Source organism: Antechinus flavipes, chromosome 1 (assembly GCF_016432865.1).
Source record: "Antechinus flavipes isolate AdamAnt ecotype Samford, QLD, Australia chromosome 1, AdamAnt_v2, whole genome shotgun sequence".
In the NCBI taxonomy this organism is placed as follows: domain Eukaryota; kingdom Metazoa; phylum Chordata; class Mammalia; order Dasyuromorphia; family Dasyuridae; genus Antechinus; species Antechinus flavipes.
This window is the reverse complement of record NC_067398.1, coordinates 9,766,509-9,790,703: the sequence shown is the minus strand read 5'-3', so window position 1 is coordinate 9,790,703 and position 24,195 is coordinate 9,766,509. Positions and strand designations below refer to the sequence as shown.

General features: G+C 42.0%; 1 protein-coding gene across 1 annotated transcript in view; it reads right to left on the bottom strand.

The window, feature by feature from the left end:
• Positions 1–24,195, bottom strand: part of CACNA1D (calcium voltage-gated channel subunit alpha1 D) — a 305,670-nt gene that overhangs the window by 122,385 nt on the left and 159,090 nt on the right. Inside the window, exon 9 of the mRNA XM_051978907.1 lies at positions 11,647–11,816. Within this exon, the coding sequence (XP_051834867.1) occupies positions 11,647–11,816 (170 nt within the window). The remainder of the gene's footprint in view (positions 1–11,646; positions 11,817–24,195) is intronic.

Sequence of the window (24,195 nt, the reverse complement as noted above, 5' to 3'; positions counted from 1 at the left end):
ACTAGCGGTGTCGCGAGTAACAGCAAGGTGGAGCCTAGGTATAAGAAGAATGGAAAGATGGGTCATGGGGGGGGGGGCAGATTTTGAAGAGTTTGGAAAGCAAAAGTAAAAGAGAAGACTTTCTATTTGATCCTGGAGCTTGTCCTGAGTAGAGAGGCTATGGTCAGACCTGTGCCTTAGCGACTTTTTGACAGCTGAGTAGAGGATGGCCTGGAGGGGAAGGACAAGGGGAGAATCCCCCACCCCCAGCAGCCATTGCCATAGTCCAGGTGGGAGGTGATGAGGGCCTGCATCAAGGTAGAGGCAATGTCCAAGGACAGAAGAGAGCCCCTGTGTTTAAGGCCTTATGAAGGTATTAGCAAGCCTTAGCAGCAGACTGGATGTGGGAGGAAGGCGAGAAAGAGTGAGTGGAGCACAAGACCTATGACGGGGAGAATCATGGGACTCTCAGAGAGCACCTACTATGTGTCAGCCCTGTGCTGAGCACTTTTCACAAGCATCTCATTCACTAACCCAACAAGGTATGGGCCTTTAGTATGGGCCTTTATCATCCCCATTTTATAGCTGAAGAACCTGAGGCAAACAGTGATTAAGTGGCTTGCCTAGGGTCACACAGGGGAAGGCACTTTCTAACCCCAAGCCCCTAGCTCTAAGTTATCACCTCTCTAAGGATTGGTAAAGACTTGGGCAGCAAGTAAGGAATTCAGTTTTGGATCTACTGAGTATGCCCAGTTTGTTGTGTCCACTAGGCAGCTGGAGAACTGAGGTTCACAGGGAGGTTAGGTCTAAGGATTAGGATCAAGATGTTACCTGAGTCCATAGAAGCTAAAGAGATTCCCAAGTGAAACAAGAAGGGTAAAAATGGGCCCGGGACCATGGGGGAATAACCTAGATGAAGATACAGTGAAAGAGACTGAGAAATACTCCTCTCCGGGGAAAGGGGAACCAAGAGAAGGATGTTCTGAAAACCCAGGGAAAACCCAAGGAGGAAAGTGATCAACGGTGTCCAAGGCTACAGGGGCAAAGGATGAGAGTGAGAACAGCTCATTCGATTTGATGATGAACAGATGAGTAACTTTGGAGAGAGCATTTCCATTGGATGGTGAAGGTGGAAGCCAGAAAGCAGAGAGAGGAGAATGAGAAGAAGGAAGTAGCAGCCTCAAGGAGTCAGCCTTCTGAGGGAATCAGCAGCAGAGAGAAGAGAGATGTGGGATGGTAATCTACAGGCTTGGAAGGATCAAGGGAGAGTTCTCTGCAGGTGGTAGGGAAAAGTATACAGAGACTGAAGAGTAAGAACTGGGAGGAACAGAGGGAGCAATCTGCAGGAGAAGAGAGCAACACGGGGTGGGATCACGTATGCCTGCTGAGTTTGCCCTAGAAAAGAGAAGGCTCTGCTTCATGTAAGAAATGCATGAAAGGAAAGGTAGAGGCAGAAGATAATGGGAGACTGGGAGAGGAGGAGGCAACCCTCAGGAACCAATCTCCACATTTTTAGTAAAATATGAAGCAGAGTTGCCAGCTTAGAGGGCTCAAGTGGAGGGAGGCATGGAAGGTGTAAGGAGGATGAAAGGTTTGGAAGAGTTGTATCTGTTAGTGAATTAGCTAGGGTGGTATCAGGGGCTTGCCTTGCCTGTGAGGGTTCAGGGAAGGTTATGTGATAAACATTTGTAAGGGTATCTAGTCAGGCTGCTTTTGTGATTTTCCAGTTTTGCTCTAATGGGGGCAAGAACAAATGCAAAGGACAGTGGGAATGATCCAAAGCTGAGGTTTTACAGGTTAAGAGTGGTGATGAGATAAGGGAAAGGGATCTCAGAAGTGGGCAGCATAGAGTAGAAGTAGTTCCCAAGAGTACAGATGAAGAAGGGTGAGGAGGGCTGCTAGTGCTGTGCTGATGGGCTGGGAAAGAACTGAAGCAGGGTTTGGGGCTGCGAGGCAGAGGCAGAATGACACTAGCTGGTGATAGAGAAGGAGATTTCAGCATTCAGCATTTCAGAAGGAAAGAGACGTGGAAGTGGTCTTGCTGAGAGCGACTGAAAGCTCAGAGGGATGACTGTGGCTGAGATGGAGAAGAGGAAGTCACGGGAAATGAGCAAACAGAAATGGGAGGTTAAATGCCTGAGGAAGTATACCTATGCAGATTTAAATTCCCTCAAAATGAGGAAGAGAAAGACTGTAAGTCAAGCACTGAGTCACTAGTGCGGAGGAGACGCTCTTGAGTGAAGAGTTCAGGGGTATAATCTAGGTATCAGGTGGGAGTGAGGAGCATCCAACTCCCCTTTCTTTGTAGTGAGTCAAGAGAATGAATGAAAACGTAGCTAGTCGTAGAAAAGGAGGTCAGGGAGTCTGCGTCATCAATAAGGGTCAGAAAGTAGAAGGGAAGGGGAAATAGCTAAGCTGAAAGTGCAATGCTTATGAAGCAGCTCTCCTGATGATGTGGAGCAGGTCTCCAGAGAGCTCACTGCAAGGAGTGGGCAGCTTTCGAGAGGGATGTGGGGGCTAAGAAGCCCAAGGGGAAAAGGCATCTCAAAAGAGAACACATCACAGGGGTTTAATAAGTGCTTATTAATCGACTGAAGCAAATAAATGTCCATAGTCTGGGAGAGGCTAAGTGAATTTACCTACATTTATTTAGTGGGATATTACTGCATTGTAAGAAATAATGAAGCAATAATTCAGAAAAAACATCGGGAAATGTATATGAATGAAAGCAATGAAAACCAGGAAAACAAGATAGCTAGTAATTGCAGTAATGTAAATAGAGGGAAAAAAAACACCCAACTACTTCACAAAGTTGAATGTTATGTAATTATAATGATTAAACTTAGCCTGGAGAGGAATTGAGAGAATACACCTTTTTTGCTTTCACACAGTTGAAGGAACTACGAGACTATATCAGACGTAGCTGGCATAGGTTCGTTAGTTTTGCCGAAATACTATTTTTCCCTCTCTTTAAAATTTCATTACAAAGTATGGCTTCTTGAATATCAGTGTGTGTTCAGTCTCTGATTAAAGACTTTAGAGGAATAGCAGGTTAGGCTCGGAGCTACCGTCAGAGAATCAGGAGACATCAGAGTGGAGAGGCCCTGAAATGTCCTCCCTGAACAGTAAGACCCCTTTTGATGGCTCTGGGAAATAGGTCCCTATTGATATGATTCCACAAAGATTCTCACTTTTAAAGTCACAAGAATTAAAATCATTACATATGGTATAAAAGTGGTGAGATTCTTAGCATTTAGTACTTCCTTTTCAGTGATTTTATGACTATAGAAAAGGCAATGATCATTGAGTTTGTTGGTTTGTATCCTGACTTATTATAATCTGGTTATTCATTAATCAATAAGCACTTTTCCAGTGTTCACTTTGTGCTTGGCCCAGTGCTAGAGTTGGAAACATGGAAAACTCCCACAACTCCATCTCCCACTCTCTCAGCTCAGGACCTTGCCTCATATTTTATGAAAAAAATTGAGTCCAATTGCTGAGAGGTCCTTCTTGTCCCCTCTTCATCTCAAATCATCCAGATGGTGATACAAATTTGGGAGCTTAGAGTCTAACGGAGGAGAGACAACATATACCCAGATAGCTACGGACTAAACAGACAAACCGGGGAGAAGGCGAAGTCCATAGAGGTTGGGCAGGGAGGATCAGGAAGTCCTTCATTGAGAAGGTGGCACAGGAACAAGTTAGGAAGGAATAAAGGATTCCAGGGGGCAGAGGCCTTCCCTATTTGAGTGACTCTAGACCCTGGCTGCCATTGAAGCCCAATTCTCCATCCCCCACTGCCGATCCCTTTGTTTATATATTTCAAAATTCATTGGATAATATCATTTGGTCACATATATTGTTCTAGTTTCTTTTATTTACTAAATATCAAACTTTTAGCAGAGATAATTTATGCAAAGATTTTTCTCCAATCAACATTTTATTTTACTATCCTAGATGTTCTGATTCTGTGCTAAAGGTTTTTTTCACTTCATGTTACTGAAATGATTTCTTTTATATTCTGTGACAGCCTCTAGCCCTCCTTTGGTGCTGGGAAATAAGACTGAAAAAAGAAAAGACATAAATGTAACAACATTTCAAAAAATCTCATGAAATTTTGATTTTTGCCTCCCTATGAATATCATAGAATATCCTCATTTCTCTCCCCTGTCTAAAAGTTAGACTGCTGTATCTAGACAATGAGTTGATATCTGTCTGGGGGAAGTAACGGCTAGTATTTAAATTCCAATTCTGGCCAGGGAGAGGAACCTTTTAAGGAAGCATTCACGGCCGATCCCTGAGGAGCTCTAGGATTCCACCTGGAAAGTCACTTGGGTCCCTGTTCCAAGACTCGGGATTGTCATACAGACTTTTCCAGAAGAGGGAGCCTCTTGATAATCTCACCAAATGTTACTAAAACTGCTTCTACTTTCTTTCAAGTTGTTAACTGAGTATTTCTAATTTTAATTGGTACACAGTTAAAACAAATCTGATAAATCAAATTAAAACAAAATTCCTTTTCCAGAAAAGAAAGACTATCTAATTAATTACAGAAAGCTCACAAATGACATTCATTCTCCACCCCTCAAGGGGTAAATGCACAAACGAGGGCCTTCAGGTAGCACGAAACTAAAGATCTACCCTGGCAGACCATGTGAGAGTAAAAAGAAAAAAAATGAGGTCCAGAACAGAGCCTGGGGGCATACCTACATGATGAGACCTCCAAAATACAGAGGAGACACAGACTAACCCAGAAAGTGTCTCTGTGGTCTGAGATACAACTTCAACTAGTCTATATGAATCCAGCAAAGCCAGGAGTCTTTATCCTGTTAACTATGACCACTCAGAGACATGATTGGTCATTATGATTTTCCAAAGTAAAGGCATCCATTGTTTTTTGCCAGAATTTCAGAAGGTTTTCTGGTAAAGCGTTTCATTACTTTCAACTTTTTTCAAGTACTAATCACTGATAATGAGAAAAGTTTAAAATAGACTTTCAAGCTTCCAGATTTTAATAGTGCTAGAAAATCTCCATTGTTAATTCAAAAGCAGCTGCATATGTCTGAAAAACTGCTCAGAGATTTGGCAGGATTTCTAAAGTAACCTGAAGCTCAGCAACAAATTAAATACATTACACTTAAAATCTTCCAAATGTTCAAAAATTTGCTTGCATGGAGGAATTTCATCCATCCAATCAAGTGTGCAACACTAGGTTCCTAGACTCAGTTTACAGTATGACATTTTTAGAAGACCACATATATACATGGCCTGTTTAGGGCTGGCCTGGAAACCATCACAGTTCAGCTAACTAACTCAGAGAATTTTTCCGGCTGTTTTCTCCCTTCCAGGGAAGTGTAGTGTTGGGTAATGTAGGTCAAGGGAAAAAAGGAGAACAAAAAACAAACACGCGTCTGAGTGGTGACATCTGCTCTGTTAAGAAGAAAGGAAATTTGAGTGACTCTGTAAATCCTTGACTTTTCAGATGCTGTATGATAGCAAGTGCTGATGAACCAGAAATTAATGCTGAAAGTCAGAAATCTGTGACTACGATTTCTGCTAAAAATAATACCATCATCAAGTATGATGTTCTTCAAAATTCAAGTACCTTAGAATCCTGAAGTGACAAGGATGGGTGTAGCTGACCTCAGAAGCCTCTTGGCCAGAACCCTGCCAAGTGCCCAGGAGACAGTGACAAGCAGTCCAATGTCCTGCCAATTAGGCTGTGTCTGGGCCTCCAGAGGACATCTTACTGGGACAGGGCTCCTTGAGCTCTTCCTGCTATGACATTTTTCTCATCAGCTCTTCCGGTGCCCCTCCCAAGGCATCACAGAATCCCTGAGAGCTTCTCTATCCCCAGCTGATGGAAAATCCCCTCTGTCACACCAGTGCTGTCAAACTCAAATAGAAAAGGACCACTAATCTGTGAAGAAGGATCCCAGTGGCATATTGACTTAATTTTAAATGTAATAATATCTATTTAATTTTAAATTTAATTAATTTTAAATGCAAATTTAATTTAACATTAATTTAAGTGTAATATCATCTGTTTGATTACATTTTAATTTGTTGTGTTAAATATTTCCCGATTACATTTTAATTTGGTCCGTCTGCACTCAGCAGCAGCGTGGGCCCCTTGCTTGTGTTTAGTATCTGGGCTCTACAAGTTCCGAGAGCCCAGCCTTAATGATCTGTTCCAGAAAGGAATTCTCTAACTCCTGAGGCAGCCAATGATGGAATTCTAACTGTTTGGAAACTGTTTCTTTATATCCAGACTAAAGCTGCCTCCATGAAGTTTCCATCTATGGTTCCTAATGGCTTTTCCATGAGACAACTTTTCTACTTTCCCCCTCCTCCTGATTTTTTCAGGATAACCATCACCAGTTTTTCCCCCTGACCCTCCTGTGGTATGAGTCGGAGATCCAGCATGGAAGGCCCATGGGAGGAGGCTGTTGTGGGCCTCATCCTTCGGTTGCTCTTCAACTTCTGTCAATGTTCTTCCTAAATAGTTGATCCCACAATGGAATCTAAGATTTCCTGGACTTGCCCCCTGGAGGTCTCTTTCTATATGGGCATTGTTAACGGTGACTCTTTGAGTTGGGTCATTCAATAAGTTCTAACTCTGACCAAAGAGTTCAAATGCTGACTCGACTTCTGCCCATGGAATTCTGGGCAAGTTCCTTGTCCCTTCTTATCTCAGAGTCTCCACTTTCCCGATCTATAAGATGATGGACCTGGGTCCTGAGTTCGACAGTCTCTTGGATAGCTTCTCACATGCTCCACAGATGGATGTTTATACCAATATACCAACATCTTCACACTTGATCTAAATTAAAATGATGAGCCAGAATGGATAATAGAATTACAGAATTTCAGGGTTGGAAGGACCCTCAGAAGTCACCTAGTTTCAAGTCTATCTGAAACAGGAAATCTTCTACAACACATCCAACAAGTGACAATCCAGTCTAAATCTGTTTGAAAATCTCCAGTCAATGAATGGGGCTCAGGACCTGCTGACAAGCCCAATCTCCTGGATAAAGACAGTGCTAATTGTCAGGGGGTTTTCCTGATGGCCAACTTGAATCCTCCTGCCTGCCATTTGCACACATTCTTCCTACTTTTACCCTCTGGAGCCAAACAAAGAGCAAATCAAATCCTCCCACAAGGAAGAGTCCTTTAGACTTTATATGTCAACAATGATGTTCCATTTTCCTTACATTTCCTCTTTTTCTACTTAACTAACCTTTTCTACAGACTCTATTTCTCCAATTCTCTTAACTTACTCCTAAATGACATGATTTTGTCTTCCCACCCTCCTGGTCATCTTCCCCGGGACAAGCTGCCTTGACAAAAGTCCTCAATAAAATATAACCTTAGATTCAAGGGTAATTGTACTGATGTAGGCTGCCCCAGGTCAGCATGGCCCCCAAATAAATTAAAGCTATCCCAGGTGCTTCTGAATACCCAAATATACACACAGACAGGACTAAGGCTTTTGATCGCTAGGTTAGCTCAGTTACCATGTCCAACTCTCCATGACCCTACGTGGGATTTTCCTGGCAAAGATACTAGAGGGGCTGGCCATTTCCTTCTCCAGCTAATTTTACAGATAAGAAAATTGAGGCAAACAGGATGAGGCCGTCTTGCCCGGGATCACATAGCCAGCAAGTATTTGAGGCCAGATTTGACCTCTAGAAAAGGAATTTTTCTGTCTTCAGGACTGATGTTCTATCTACTAGGTCACATATCAAATGTTTCAGGAAACTTTCCAACAGTCAGTCTAATGTCTTTTAGTGAGTCTATGAACTTTTTCTTTTACATTTTGTAACTGTATCTTAATGTTTTCTTTTGCAATCCTCTGCATTTTATGAACTTAGAAACATTATTCTTACAAAGGATCCCCAGGTTTCACTAGATTGGCACAAAATGGGGGAAGAACTCCTCTCCTCATCCCTGGCCAGGATAATTTCCAGGATGAACCCCTTCTCAGCTTCAAAAGGAAGCATGAGAGAAAAAGCCATATAGGTCAGTATTTCTCCAGAGCTCTCAAGTGTTCTGAGATCTCTATTCAGAGAGGATTTCCTCATCATCATCTATCATGTGCTTATTCTTTTCTTATAGTCACATAAATAATTATATTTTAGGCAGAGTTTAGTAACTGGGTACTTACTGAAAAGTCTAATCTTCAAGGTTACGAAAATCTGAAGAGTTGCATAATATGTAATGTGACTGTCATGCCACGATAAATCCTAGCATCTAACAAAATTAGTTCAATAAAGAAAAGGGGCATGTGGAAAAAAAAAACATTTTCTATTTTAGACTCAACATTAAGCTGGTTAATCATTCCAAGCTCAAACATCAGTGTAAAGCAGGAAATATGATTCCCTTCTATCTGAGCTAGAACAGTTTCCCAGTATCTGGAGCACCAATTAAAACATTAATTCAGGTGGTTTGCTAGGATTTTTAATAGGCTTTATTTCTTTCCCTTACTTGCATTACAAAATATTGCATTTTGAAGGATCATCATGGTGTACAATTGTTACTAGTCTCCGTTAAAAGATTTTTAACTCTCAAGACTCTCAAAAACTTCTTGCTCTTCAGGATCACTATGGAGAGGAACTAGCTTCAAACTCCACAGTGGATCCTGGCATCAGAATATTTTTAAGGAGATAATACAAGGATAAGATCATCATCAACGAGCCCCGGGCCTATGGGAAGACCATAGTATCAGAAAAAGAAGCTCATATCAATGGCAACTGTACTACCAAATAGAGAAGTCCTATTTCCTGATCGGTATGAAACAGACAAATTGGGATTTTGGAGAAGGCTGGGTAGGAGGTTCATTAATGTTCATGTTCATGAACTTCAAAAGGTCAGTAACACTACTGCAATTTAGCAGATGGGGGCAAAGAGAAGAAAACCTCAAACCATGACTCTAAAGAGAAAATAAATTAAGATATTTTATCTAAATAAGAAGAGCTGTTGAATGGACACACCTAGACAGCCATTAAATCTGCTTGTGTTTAAATATGAAAGTTCTTTAAAGAAGCAGGAGAATACTGACATTAAAAATGGCATTAAAAATTATGAGCCACATTTTATAAAACAAATGCCCCATTCTTAATTTCTATCATCCAAGGAATGCATCAATTTTCTTTGAATATAAGTGAATATTCACTTTAAAAACCCTGGGTTGATATGAAATAAATATTCTAGTCTTCACTATGTACTTTAGGGTTTTCCGGAAGCCAGTGTGGACTCTCCCACTGGTTAGTTTCTCCCTCTTAGGGATCATTTTGCCCACTCTAAATGGGCATTTAGCTCTAGGAGTGAAAATTCATTTCAGTATTAGCCTGAGCCACACAGCCACATGTGCTGTTGAAAAGAATGAATGCCAAACACGAGTTTTATTGGCAGCATGCCAGACTTCCTCACGTGGCTTTCTCAGCTGCGACCCTGTATCTTGGAGCCAAGCCCACCTCTGTTCTTTAACCTTTATTCTCCTCTTCTCTCTTCCAAATCAGGGCTCTCCAAGGAACTTGTCGGCCCACAAACACACAGCATTTACTTTGAAAGTGTCTATCCCCTCTGAGTAGAGTAGGATTTTCTCCTATTCTTCTCATTCTTTTTTTTTTTAATCCTGCCACTCTTTTCTAAAAGTTTACTCCAAATTTAAAATTTGGAACTCGAGATCTTACAGGGGTGAATGTTGGAAGTTATCTTTGCATGTGGTTAGAAGGATAAAATACTAGTGAATTTTTTTTAAATGTTAATTTAAAAAAATAGAAAAATAAAAGTCTACTCCACTGTTTTCCCTACATTTCCCAAACTAATTTCCCCCAAGGAATCTAGAGATTGTCCCATTTTCCCTCCCCAGCCTCATATTGGGCTGCAACAACTGGAACTCACTCATAAGTGAGACACGAGGCTGGGAAACACAGCGCCCAAGAGGCCAGTGTAGGTCTATCCTTCATTCCACCACGGTCCTCCAGAAACCTGTATGTGCAAGCCAGTTAAGTGAATCACCACGAGGAGGGAAGGCTCCATGATGGAGCACTGAGCTTCCTCAGCCAGGTTCCTAGACTTCCCGGCAGACTTGAGGGATGCCTTCTGTGCTTGCTGCCAACTGCACAAATCACATATGGCACCCACACCTCTCTGGCCTTTCAGCAGGAGGAAGGCGAGCCTCTCCGCTGGAAATGCACCGCACTGTTTCTGTGGGCAAGAAATATCCAGGCCATTAATTTACACTGGTGAGTCATCATCGGCTCTGGCTCACCACAAATATTTCTTCTAAGGGGCGGCTGGGTGGCCAAGTGGGTGGCGTGCAGGGCCTGGAGTCAGCAAGACCTGAGTTGAAATCCAACTCAGACATTTACTAGCTGTGTGACCCTGGGAAGCCACTTAACCTGTTTGCCTCAGTTTCCTTGTGTGTATAATGAGCTGGAGAAGGAAATGACAAACCGCGCCAGTATCTCCGCCAAGAAAACCCTCAAACACAAAACACAGAGAGTCGGACACGACTGAAAACAACCACAACACAGCCCGTGCAAGTGCCCTGGAGGATGTCCAGAGAAGCAGCCTCCAGATGATCGTGGGCCTCAAACAGAATCCCCTACATCCAGCACTCTGCAGCGCTCGGAGCACATGCAAATATGCTCACCATCCTCATGGTTCCTCCAAGTCCATCTCGGCTTCTATAAGTAACACTGCCTGAGGGTCAGTACCGCTAACTCACCCCTTCTCCAGACCTGGCCCCAGGAGCCTCTGCTCTCTAAAAAGGCCCAACAGGAGTCTAAACTCAAACTAGCCACAGCAATGATTTCTGCTAGACCTCTTGAGAGGGAAAAAAAGAGGAAAGGATTAGCTTAGTAACCAAGACAAATGATGCTTGCCTCCCAGATCTCGCTGAAAACAAAATCACATAATAATAAAAATAACTGCTTATCGCAATATATTCTTTATATAATTGTTGAAGCACTTTTACATGCATTATCATATCTGATAACGCAGCATCCAAAATTCAAGTCCAAAGCAAAAGGAGTTCAACATGTAGAATCAGAGTAAATCTTGTTTTTTCTGAAATGAAGAAAGAGAAAAGATTCCCCAAGGAGGACTATGACAGCACATACATCTGCCACTGGTGAGGAAAACTTTACATGTGTGTGCATACACCTGGGGGCCTGTGTGTGTGTGTGTGTGTGTGTGTGTGTGTGTGTATGCATTGTGCTGGCGTGCATGCATGTGTGTGTTGCATTGCATGTGCGCCTGTGTAAATGTGTGTGCATTGTGTACGTACATGTGTGTATACTGTGCATGTGCCTCAGACATATGTGTGTATTGTGTTCACATGTATTGCTCATGTGCTATGGGACTGCGTGTGTGTACACATGTGTGTACATTGCTCACGCACCTCATACATGTGTGTGTGTTGCACTGTGCTGTGCCTGTGTGCTGCATGTGTGCTGGTGTGTGCATGTGTGTGTGCATTGTTCATGCACCTTGTGTGTGTGTGTGCATGTGCTTTGCACATGCATTGCTCATGTACTATGTGACTGCATGTGTGTGCGTGTATGTGTGCATGTACGTGCACCTACGGCCCTTCCGAGCGAGAAGCTTCCCACTGCGCTCGGTGCCTTCTGGGTCAGGAGCGGGGAGGACGGTACTCACTGCTCCTCTTGTTCTCCTCCCCGCCTTCATCCTCGTTCTCGGGGTCGATGTCTTCGGCCTGCGTGATCCAGTCCAGGTAGCCCTTCAGATCTTCCTCGAGCTGCTGCTTCTCACGGAGCTTCTGGAAGTCCCCCCGGGCCTTGGCCTTCTCTCTCTCCTTTGAGAACTCTCTGGGACACAAAGAGAAGAGTCGCGTCAGAGCCCGCTCCCGGCCGGCCACGGGACACACACGACAGGGCAGAGTGGAGCGAGTACAAGTGAGCACTGCACACGGGGCGGATTCTTCACACCAGAGAGAAGCAGAGAAGACAGAGCACAACAAAGCACACAAGCCTCATTTCTCAGAGCCCAGGCCAAGTCTGGCCAGGAGAGCTCTCCCTCACCTTCCTCTGTGACATCCGCTTTCCCAGCATCCTCTGGTCTGCCTCAGGGCTTGGCCCTGGAAGAAGCCTCTGCAGAGGGAGGCCAGTGGATGTGGGTCTGGGGCTGGGGGAGAAGCTGTGCTCGGAGCAGACTCTGCTGCGTGACTTTCTAACAGGGAACCGTGGCCTGGCAGACCAAAGGCAGCTCCCCGAGTGCCCGGGGGCAGAGAGCGCCCAGAGGAGACAGGCCCCCAGCTCAGGGGAGAGTTTACTCGTCCTTTGAGGCCACGCTCTGCCGTGGCGCTGCCTCCACAAGGGAGTTGTTTCTGACTGCTACATGGAGCCAGTATCTCTATGAGTAAAATTTTGCATTTGCCGAGGCAAATCAGAAAGTGAGAGAATTACCCAGTTTTCCCAGCAGCCGTCTGCATTGCCAACCAGTTTCTACAGGAGCCAAGGGAGGGGATCCTGAATTTAGTGAACACAATGTTCTAAGTGCAGCCTTTTCCTCAGGGAGCTTCAAGACAGACTGCCGCCATAATGGTGGTGAGTCCTCTGCTTTCTGTCCTTCCTCAAGCTAGTCAAATATTCCTGAGATCCCAGGTGCCCAACACTGACATAAATGGTTGAGAAGCAAAAATTACCTCTTCAGAAAAAACTGATTAACTAGCTGAACTCCCAATCTCCTGAACTGCCCGGCTGGTTTAATACTGTACTGTTACAGCAGCAGCTTTCTGAGCATCCCCAGTAATGTGGCTTTTGGTTAAAAAAAGAAAGAAAGAAAAACCAGACCTGACTGAAATTCTGGTAAGAAGTAGCCCAGGGTGAAGTGAGAACCCCACCATGTCACTCTGCTCCTCTTCGAGTGTGCAGGCAGAGATTACCCTTTAGCTCAGGCATCCCCTGAAAGTCCCACATTTGCCTCCATAAAGGCCTTTTTGTACATGTGATCATGTCCATCACATCTTCAAGTGATGGTGAATCCTTTTTATGTCCACAAAAAGATGGATATAAACTGGACAAATACACTAGAAACACTCAGCAAACTAAGTCCTGCTGGGCTGCGAAATCAGACAAAGAGGACCTAAGACACAAACTGACATCTCTGGAGAAATAGCATCTTCCTCTAGGGTCTCAGAAGAAGATAGCCAGGTTGTGTGAATTAACTTTAGTCTAGTTGACTCAACATACTAAAGGTTCATGATATTTCAGATTCATAGAGTCTTCCACGGGCAGCTAGGTGGGGTAGTGGATAGAGTGCCAAGTCTGGCCTCAGGAAGACTCATCTTTCTAGTTTCAAATCCAACCTCAGACACTTCCTAACTGTGATCCTGGGCAAGTCACTTCATCTTTTTGCCACAGTTTACTGTACTGTAAAATGAGCTGGAGAAAGAAATGGCAAACCACTGCAAAGTTGGACTCAACTGAAGGGACTCAACAAAAACAGCAACATAGAACTTTCTGGCTTCTTGAGAGTTGACCAAAAAAGAGAAAGACAGAGGGAGGGGAGGGAAAATGAGAGTCTTAGCCTTCCATTAATTAACCAAAATATTCATCCAAAAGAAATCACTCATAAATGCCACTCATTCACCTTCCTAAGCAACAATATAACGATTCCTAGCTAAGTGTGAAAACCAGACACAGCCCAGCGCATAAATTTGTCTCCCTGATCGCCCCCTCCAAAAAACCCCAAATGTCTTGAACAACTAAATAATCCTTCAATCCTATTAGTTATCAAAAGACATCACTGTGTGACTCTCTGGACCATCTAAAGAGGATCTTGTTCTAAAACTTGAATTTCTACACATGACCTGGATAGTTTTATGCTATATTTAGTATCTGATCTAATTTTGTTATGACTAATAAACTATGCTAAAGATGGAAAAATAGTCACCTTATCGAAAGAGGCTTATAAAGAAAACTTTCACTTCCCATATTATCCTTTCCAGACAAAATGCAGACACCTTCCCTTTTCTACCTCCCACCTCCGCCCTGATGCAAAAGGTGTATGCTCATGGGAAGTTCCAGTTCTAATGGACAGCAAAGCAAAGAAAGACACAAGATCCAATCCCAAACTCTCTGAAACCTCCCTTGGTGGGCACTCTCGCTTCCCCAGCTCACTGGACAATAGGATGGCATGCTATTGCCCCCTCCATCTCACTCTCCCAGCGCTATCTCTCAATGACTTTTTCTCCTGAAGGCCACCCACTCCTCCTACTCTCTTTGCTATTATCTACTGGCCATTTTCTGTTTCTTTCTTCGTAAAAGGCTTAACTAATAAGAAGAGTTGAAGGACAGGGACAGTGTTCTGGGCCTTCCCTTGGAGATTTCATCCACCTGCACATCTTCGTGTGTTATCTGTACTCAGACAACAATTCTTTAATTTCTATCTCTATCCCAAATCTCCCAGTCACTTATATTCCCCCTCCTTGGAAGTCCTAAAGCAGAGACGGGGCAACCTCGTCAGGATGTTACAGTAGAGGTTCCTGGGGTCAAGAGACCCCAAGGGGTTCCCAAAATCCTTTCAAGGAATCTATAAGGTAAAAACTATCTTCAAAATAATATTAAAACATTTTTATTTCTAATATGTATCAATGGATATAACCAACATAAACAAAAACTCTGAGGAGAGAGCCGTATATCCTCAAACAAAAACTCTGAGGGAAGAGATGTATATCCTCAAAAATTTTAAGAGTGTAAAGAGGCTTTTTGAGTTCGAGAACTGTAGATTTAGGGTAGAAGTCAGACTAAATGGCTTCTGAGGTCTCTCCCAGATTTCTGATTCTAGTATTCGCCTTAGCTCAGTCCTTCAAAGTCCTTTGCATCTTTCCCTCATTTCCCTAAATGGAAGGGTTTTCTCACTTCTCAAATATTCCTAGAGTGAACTTCCCCCTATTTTGTATCATTCTTATGTCTGTACAGATTTCTTCCTTGGGAGGGTGGCAGAGCTCATGGCATTTTAGTCTTTGGAGATACTTAGCAAAGGTTAAATTGAATCAAGATCTATCTTCTAAGATCTTTTTTAAAATCTCCAAAAAAGTGAGTTCCAATTATTCTATTAACTCACATTATTCTCTCCTCCTCACCCTCTGCCATTGTCCCCAAGGATTTCCATGTCCCTGTTGATGAATCCCTCTTCCACCAAACTGACCTTTTAATTCCATAACCTCCTCAATCATGATATCATCCCTTGATCCCGTTGCTTCCTACCTATTCCAGGACCCAAGTCTGTATTTTGTGGCTGCATTTCCCCATGCCGAAGCACCTTCAATTTCTTCTCTGCCAGGGGCTCTTCCAATGTGCTTACAAAGATAGTAAAGTTGAGTCCCAACCTTAAAAAAACTTCCCCTTCACATTTCTAGCCCAACCAGCTCTAGTCCCATTTTCTTTTCTCCTTCATTCTTAATCTTGAGCTGACACCTCCCTCACAACTCACTGTGTCCCAAGCCCTTACAATTAGCTTGATCTCCATCACTCTCTATACTCTTCATCTATTTCAGAGGCCCTTCTTACAGCCATCAGTCTTGGCTGTTTTTGACACAATTGTCCACTCATCTGTGTTCAGCTACCTCTACCTCTATATTTCTCTTCTATTTCCTTTCTGACAAATAGACTCTTTTCTTGATTTCTTAAAATGGGTTTTTCCCCAAGTATTTTTCCTCAAATTTCTTCTAATCTCTTTGAGGATGGTAGCATGATGGACACACTAGACACTAGAAAGGGCACTGGCTCTGGAATCAGAAGGACAAAGTGAAAAATCTGTTTGTGCATCTTAGTGTCTGAGAAACCTTGGTCTAGGCATTTAACCTTGTTGGTTAAATGTTGGTAAGGGTCTCGATTTCCTTATTTGCAAAATTTAGGTTACCTTGTATGACTTTTGAGGTCACTTTTAGTTCTAATATCTGAAATTCTAAAATCCCACAACCTTGACTGACCTCCTGAGAAGTGCCTGGCTTCCCCAGGTGGCCCAAGGGTATTTAAAATTATCTTGTCTACCAGGTATTTTAAATAAATTATTATTTTGAGAAAGGATCCATAGGCTTTATCAGATTGCCAAAGATGTCCGTGACAAACACAACCCAACTCATTTAGAGCCTTATTATATCATAACAGCCAACTCCACAAATTCGATAGTTCAGCCACAGTCCACAACTGATCCTCTCCTCCAAACTGATCACATATCCTTTACCTTCTTGATTTTACTCATGCTTTGTGCACACAGTAGGTGCTTATAATGTTTCTGAAAGTCAACTCATATGATGATTATTTTTCTCAGGGTCTCCTGTGCTTATTAGTTCAAAATGGAGGGGGGATAGTTTTTGTGATAATGTATTTGAGTTTTATTTATGAGTTCCACAGAGAGGGGAATCTTAGAGTAAATCATTCATCTGATCTCTATGTAAGCAACAATCCCTTCTACAATATTCCTGATAAACACATGTCGAGAGCCTCCACCTAAAGACCTTCATGGATGGGGAGCTCACTACGTCCCAAGGCAGTCCACTCCACCAACTGCTCTTTGTTTCACCATCTGCTACCAAGTAGAACAAATCTAATTGCTCTCCAACATGACACCTTTCAAATTTCTGAATATAGCTAGCATGGATGTTCTTCTTCTAGATAGATAACTATAGATCCTCCAACTCAAACACACATAATAGCTTTGAGTCCTCTTACATCGCTGAAGACCATTGAGCTCAGGCTACCTCATCAATACAATTCTAATGAAATGCCCCCAAATTGGACCCAATACTTCAAATGGATTCTGACCAAGGAGGAGCACTGTGACACTGTCACCTTCCTCTGTCATTGTGATTCTGAGCATCAGCTTTCTCTTAATGCAAACAAAGAGAGGAAGCACTAGGCCTTTGGGCTGTGACTCATTTTGGTCACTCTTATTGAATCTGTAGGTCACTAAACTCCCGGCCATAATCACACATTAAGGAAGGTCCTATGATCAGGTCATGCTGTAGTCCTCAGCTTCCTAAACTGTGATTTACAACTCCAAGTTGGGTCTTGTAACTGAATGTGGAGGTTGCAAAATTATGATTATCAGTAAATGTTTATTTTGTAAATCTATTTTATATATATATATATACACACATATATATATGTATGTGTGAGTGTGTGTGTGTATGTGTGTGTGTATGCATGTGTGTGTGTGTATAATGAAAAGGGGTCACAAGTGGAAAAAGTTTAAGAAGCCCTGCACTAGTAGACTGATGTACCTCCATGTCAAGAAGAACAAGGTTTCAAATGTTCACATTTCTTCATCACTGAACATCTCTCGGTCTTAATTTCGTCATCTATAAAACTAGAATAATCTCATCTAGTGCACAGAGCTGTGATGAAACTCCAAAGAGGTAAACTATTCAAATACTTTGCAAACTCTCTGGGGCCATAAGACTATCAGTGGTGCTGATATTATCTGAGGAGACCAGTCAGTGGGGGAGAGCTAGACATGAGGAAGTCCTGGACAGGAGGTCATCTTGTTAGGTCAGTCTGTAAGAGGATCTTCCATTTCTCAAATAGAATGACCGTAATCCCTGCCCTAAGGACCTCGGGTGACATTGGCAATCATGGAAACAGCTGTGAACCAGAAACGGGGACATGAGATTCTCGGTCAAGCTATATCACACACAATGTGATCCTGAACAAATCGCCCGAGTCTCTCCCCTCCCCTGGGCCCTGGATGTGATGTGAAAAGAAGGGATGAGATCCTGTGATCTTGAAGGTGCCTTCCAAATATGTAATTCTATGATGATATAAAAATAAAGGTAAAAGTATTAGGAACAATTATTCAATGCTCCACAAAGTTAGAAAGAGAGAGTCTATTCTTTCTATGAAGTAGTCTCATGTTATTCCCGTGATATGTTCCTGAGAGGTGATAAGTTCCTCATGGACAAAGGCCATGTTTGATTTCATCTCTGTTTCATTTTATGTCTATGATTTGTTTCTTTTCTGTCTCTGAGGATGTGCAAGACAGTAGTACGCAAGCCTCTACATCCTCAGCAAGTAGAGACTCAGGAAGGTGTACAGAGCATTCATATCCTTCCTGCGCTAGAAGAGTCCTCAACTAAATAGAAAAGAGACCTGAGGAAACTGAGTCAGATCAAAGTAAAGTGCCTTATGAAGAGCAGTAAATGATGGAGCAAGGCCATGAACCCACGTCATCTGAGCTGTACTGTCTCCCCACTATGGTCCACCTCAGGGCTAGATTTCTGGTTAGACTTGAAGAGTTCTAGGGATCTCCTGACATGACCTCATGGCCTGACAGATCCCCTATTAAACCTTCCATTCTTCCTCTTTTTCTACTAGTTCAACAAAATCAATTTTCTGCTTCAAGGTTGTTGAAAAACCTTCCCTCTGGGTATTTCTTCTTTTCCAGAAGCAATTATTCACTGAAGAATCTCCTTGACAGTCTGACATAACAACAACTTCAAGTTTCTTGCCAACCAATTTGTGTACAGCTCCCCAGCAGTGGGAAGCTAGAGGAATTTTTGCAGAAACATCCTAAGAGAGATAGCAATCCGCCCCTTGGCCTTGTCTCTCTTTGCACTGGCTTTTATGGATCTGGAATTGAATGTGCCACAGCCCTATTCAAAAACATTTGATAGTTCACCATCAGCTATAGGATCCCCTTGAAACTCTTCTGCCTGACTTTCAAGGTCCTGCACATTTTAATTCAATAAACACTGATCAAGTGCCTACTCTTGTTTGAGGCACTGGTCCCAAACTCATCTTCCCAACCTGCACTTTCTTAAAACAAACTTTCCACTCAAAGAAGACTTGTCAAAACATTGTCCCAAAACACAACTCCACACCCCCTGTCATGCTTTTGTTTGGGGTTCTTTCCAGTTGGCCCATTCTATCTGTATTCTGTATTGCCCCAAACTCTTTTAATTCCCCCTATTCCTTAAAAGATCTGGTTTCCTTTGATGCACTGCTTCGTTACCCCTGCTCGCAGCGACTTCCTCCTCCTCTCAACTTCTAAAAAGTCCCTGCTCCAGGTCTAAGTCATTCAGAGTGAACTGTCCTGTTTTATAAGCTGTTCTTTCTTTAAACCATACCTAAGTCAGCCAGTAGGGCTTCTATTAAGGTCTATACTAGATGGTATGGAGATTCAAAGAAAAGCAAAAACAGTCCTCCCTCCCATGTAAATAACTAGAAACAGACCAGGTGTCTACAAAGCAAAAGGAAGGTGATCTCAGGGGACAACACTAGCAGGAAAGGCCTCTAGAAGATGGTTGGATTTGGATTTGAGGTGATCTTGAAGGACTCCAAAGAGCCAAGCGTTTACCGCTTGAGGAGATGAGGAGGGAGAGCTCATAGCATCTTTTCTATCTCAAAGGACCTAGCACTAAGAATGCTCAGGAACAGGTCAGATTACCACTGATCAAGAATGGTGTGGAGAAGGAGGGTAAAGGGACCAGCATGCTCTCAAAGTGCCCTTTCAATTCGACCACTTCCTTATTCCACAGTTCCTCAATCTGAAGAAACTGCTATCTTGTAGACATCTAGACTTATGCTCATTTAAACAATTTTGTTTAGATTCACAATCGAGCCACCCTAGCTCTATCTGCCTTGAAATATTATTCCAGAGCTACAAGAGTTGAAAGTGGTTTGGAAACTTCAGAAAAAAAGTGTTCTAGTAACTAATATTTTGTGAAATCGCCAACCTTCCTGGAGAGAGCTTTCCTCTTTGAGGTACTGAACCTCCCAGGGAGGCCATGCCCTTTGTGCAATGGAAACCTTTAAGATTCTTTGACCTTCTGCCAGGGGAGGATTGTCAAAGGTTCATGGATTTCTTAGCCACTCATTAGAAAGATCACAGTTCCTGTCCAAGGTCTGGACAAAGCAAATTGCCATATTCCATACCACTGGTTTCAAGTCATGAAAATGGCTTTCTCAACTTTGAACTATTTAGGAACTCTGTTCAGTGCAATAACCAAAGACTGAGGACTGAGCTGGATATCTCACCTTCTGACAGAGAGGTGCTAGACTTAGGATGTAGACAGATATACATTTCTAGACGTGACCAAGTCCGAATTTGTTTTGTTTAACAATACATATTATCACGAGGGTTTTTTGGTTGCTTTTTCATCGGGCAGATGGGAGAGATTAAAAATATACTTGTTAATTTTTAAATTTTTTTTGCCTCATCCCATGGTCAGAGTTTATACTGCATAGTTTATTTTAGATTTCAATTTTGGACAGAAACTGATCTTTGGTGCCTCATCTACCCTGGATTGGAATGTCTTTGACAGGAAGATGGCCTCCACAAATGAAATGATTTCTATCACTTTCCCAAGCTAGAAAAATAAAAGATTTATGCTCGTGCCTATATGGCCATACTGGGCAAAGAGTTCAGGGGTAGATATCAGTTTGTTACTAAATTATAGAAAATAATCTATCTATACAAAGAAATGATGATGACGATGATGATATCTGTTGGGATTTACTGTTCTAATTCATTCATTCAGCCAATCAATCATATATTGAATTAATAGGAAGCACCTTTAGTCTGCCAAGCACTATGCAAAGAATACAAATTTTAAAATGGAACACTCCTTGCTTTTGAGGAACTTGGGAACAGACACAGACACACATGCATGCATACACATAAGCAAACATGTTTACACATACACACTCATATACCACACACAGAAATACACAATTAGACACAAGAAACTTGCAGGGAGTAGAATGAGGAAATATGAGCATCTGGGGGAAAGTAAGGCCAAATGCAAGTAGCATGGTTTGAGTCCTGAAAGGGACCAGGGGGCCTTCGAGTTAGGGCATCCCAGCCAAGGTCATCCCCAATGACAGTTGGAGCTCTGGGGGTGAGGAAACACAAAAGACCTGCAGTCTGTGAGAGAGAGATGTAACAACTCTAGAAAGAGAGAAAGGAGCCAGGCTGTGGAGAATTTTTAAGGACAAGCAGAAGAGTTTATATTAGGTCAATGAAGGCATGAGGGAGATATCAGAGTTCACTGAGCATGGGGATATGTTCAAACATGTACTGCAGGAAAATCACTTTGGCAGATTGTGGAGGATGGATTGGAGTGGGAGAGATCTGGGGCAGAGAGACCAATTGAAAGGCCAGGAAAACAGAGGTGGCCAAGCAACCAACTCTCAGGAAGTTAGGGAGCCTTGTCCAAAATGAAAGTTATTCATTGTTAGAGGTAGGATTTGAAACATGGTGGTCCTTTGTTCCTTACATTATAAGATGATTCTATTCATTACAGCTGTAATTTCTAAGCTCTTCTATAACATATAAGTCTGTAGCTTACTATAGCAAACAGCCAGATCCTAATGTGGTTGCTCTTTATGTAGTGAATTTGGGGGGAGGGGGAATAGAAGAGAAGATAGTTATCTTTATGTTCTTACATACTTAAAGGTGAAGGCTGAATTAGCCCATGAATGGCAAAGTGCTACCATGCTGTCTTTCTGGGACCTCTTCTTCCTGGGCAGAGCAAGGGGCTCCTTTTCTTCTGCTACATCTGTTCACTCCAGTTTTTCCACTCACTAGTAGTTAAATTTTGTTATTTTTTTTAATTCAATTAATGAGTGGGAGTATTGGGCAGAGGATCCACATCAGCTAGCATAGCTTTCTAAAACAATTACTTCAATAAATACAGAGTACAGCACAAATACCCATTTCCTATAGTACGGATTTTCATGGGAATAATTTGAATGGATTACTTTCAATAAAGAATTATGTAGCCATCTTTTTATAAACCTACCACCAACTAATAACTATTGATCCATAATTGGTGAATAAGGCTCCCTGCTAACCTCTCAAAGGTCATGACAAGTGTGAAATCCCAAAATTGTGGCTCTTGATGAAAAATCAGGACTCCTCCTCCAGGAGTGATGAAGGTAGAGAATAAGGGCTGATTATTTTACCCAAAAAAATTGCTTCCTAGACCAAAGGGAGAAGAATGAGATTAACTGACAAATAATTACTAGTGCCTATTAAGCATAAGATTCTCCAAATTACAAAAGATAAAATTCCTAACCTCTAAGAACTTATTAGACTAATATAAGGGATAAAGCTTACACACAATTCAGATTTCAGGCTGTGTGAAAGATGTTGTATGGTAAAAACAATTATTATTTTAAAAAATATTTGTCACATGTAGTATTTGAGGCTTGCAAAGTACTAGATCACTGAGCCTAATTTAATTAGACAAAACGAGGTTGCTCAGTTATAATGACCATAGTTATTACTGCAATAGTTCCTTAAGACTTACAAAGAGCTTTCCACGCATGTTATTAGAATCTTCCAGCAATTATAATTGGAACATTACAGTAATAGCATCTACCACATATGAGTTAATATTTGTAAAAATAAAATAAAATTAATACATATTCAGCACAGTGTTTGGTACACAGTGCATGCTACACAAATGTTTATTCCTCCTCTCCCTCCTCCTATTATAGTGTCCAAGGGTGGCAGAGTAGGCCTTTGTATTGGTGGCCTAAATCTAACGTTTCGACTGTCTTCACTTTCCAGATGAGGAAGTGAGAGCTAAAGGGGGAGGTCACTTTTCCACAGTTCCACTGCTAATTAGTGTCAAATATAGGATCATAAATCAGGTTTTTCCAGACTCCAGGCTAGTGCTCTATCCTCTCCATCAAGTTCCCTCTCAGGCAGGGAAATCACTGCCCCTCCTCCTACCACATTGCATTTGAGAAATGCTAATTCTCATTTTGGGTCTTTACTGTCACCATTTATTAACTATGAAGACGTGATCACTGAGCAGCCAAACAAGCTCAAGAGAGAATAGGAGTCTAGAAACTGTCTAATGGACCCAGAGGCCTCATTGTATGTGACCAGACTGTGGGCAAAGAGTTACAGACTCTGAGGATCTTGGGAAACTACTACCTTACAACCTATTCATTGTTGAAAAGTCTGATCACCTGTGACCTAGGAAACGCCTGTGCTCATTTTTGAGGACATTGTGCTCTAATCCTGATCTTCTGGAAGCAAAAACAGGTATTTGTACCGTGACAGATAATTTATTTTTTTGTTTTTTCAAGTGCAAAAAAAAATATCTTCCTGACTTTCCTCTGGCTTGGCCCTCCCCTTTCCCCATCAACCTTGCTCTGCACAGGGGAAAAGGAGGCTTACTAAAATAGATTCATTTCTTCTTCTAAAGAAAGCAGGGTGGTATTCACTGCCACTTTCTATTCAGTGCAGCATCCAAATACCTAAGTATGTCTTCATCCAACTTTTGTGTGCGAGGGTGCACGGGGGAAACTTTCCTAAGGAAGCAATGCCCACTTGTCCCTGAAGCAGATGGATAGATGGACAATGCTTTGGGTGTCTGCTCATAAAGGTTATTTAGGGATTCCAGATCTCAATGCTGGCATAGCCTTCAGAGCACATCAGAGCAGGAAGCATCTTGAAGATGTCCCTAACTTCTGCTTGAAAAACTCTAGATATAGTGAATTTGCTACTGCTGAAAAAAGTTGAGAATAAAAATAATAGCTGATATTTATATACTGCTTTAAGATATGAAAAGGGCTTTACATACATTATCTCAGTAAATCCTCCTAGCAAAGCTGTGAAATTTCTAATACAAATATTATCAATCTCAATTTGCAGATGACAAAACCAAGGTTAAATAACCTGCCTATGGTTACAGAGCTAGGAAGTGATAGGGTTTTCAAACCTGAGTCTCTTCTTATTTCATGGCATGAGGATGAAATGAAGTAACATGGAAAAGCATTCTGTCAATGTCCATGCTTTCCTGTTATAGACACATCAATCAGATGTGTCATGGAGGAATCACTTTAAAAATGGCTCCTAGGGCTATGCAAAGAAAAATCTATAGCAAAAAAAAAAAAAAAAAAACCTTCCAACAACACTGTTCTTAAAAATGTAATAAAGCTTTACCATTTATCTGACTTGTGGGGAGGCATGAGTTACTTTGCCAAGGTACTCTTTAGAAACATACTGGGATTAATTTCTCTTATCCCAATCCCTCTCAGCCTACACTTACCATGAGTATTTCCAAATCACAAGATCCCTAAAAATCTTTCCCTAAAGAAATATCACTCAAATCATAAACCACATGGATATTTTCAAAGACAAAGTTTACTAATATCGTTGCCTAGTCCAAAGGCAACCACAACTAACATTTTCAGTTCTCTGGCTACAAAAGGAAAGAAGGGAAGA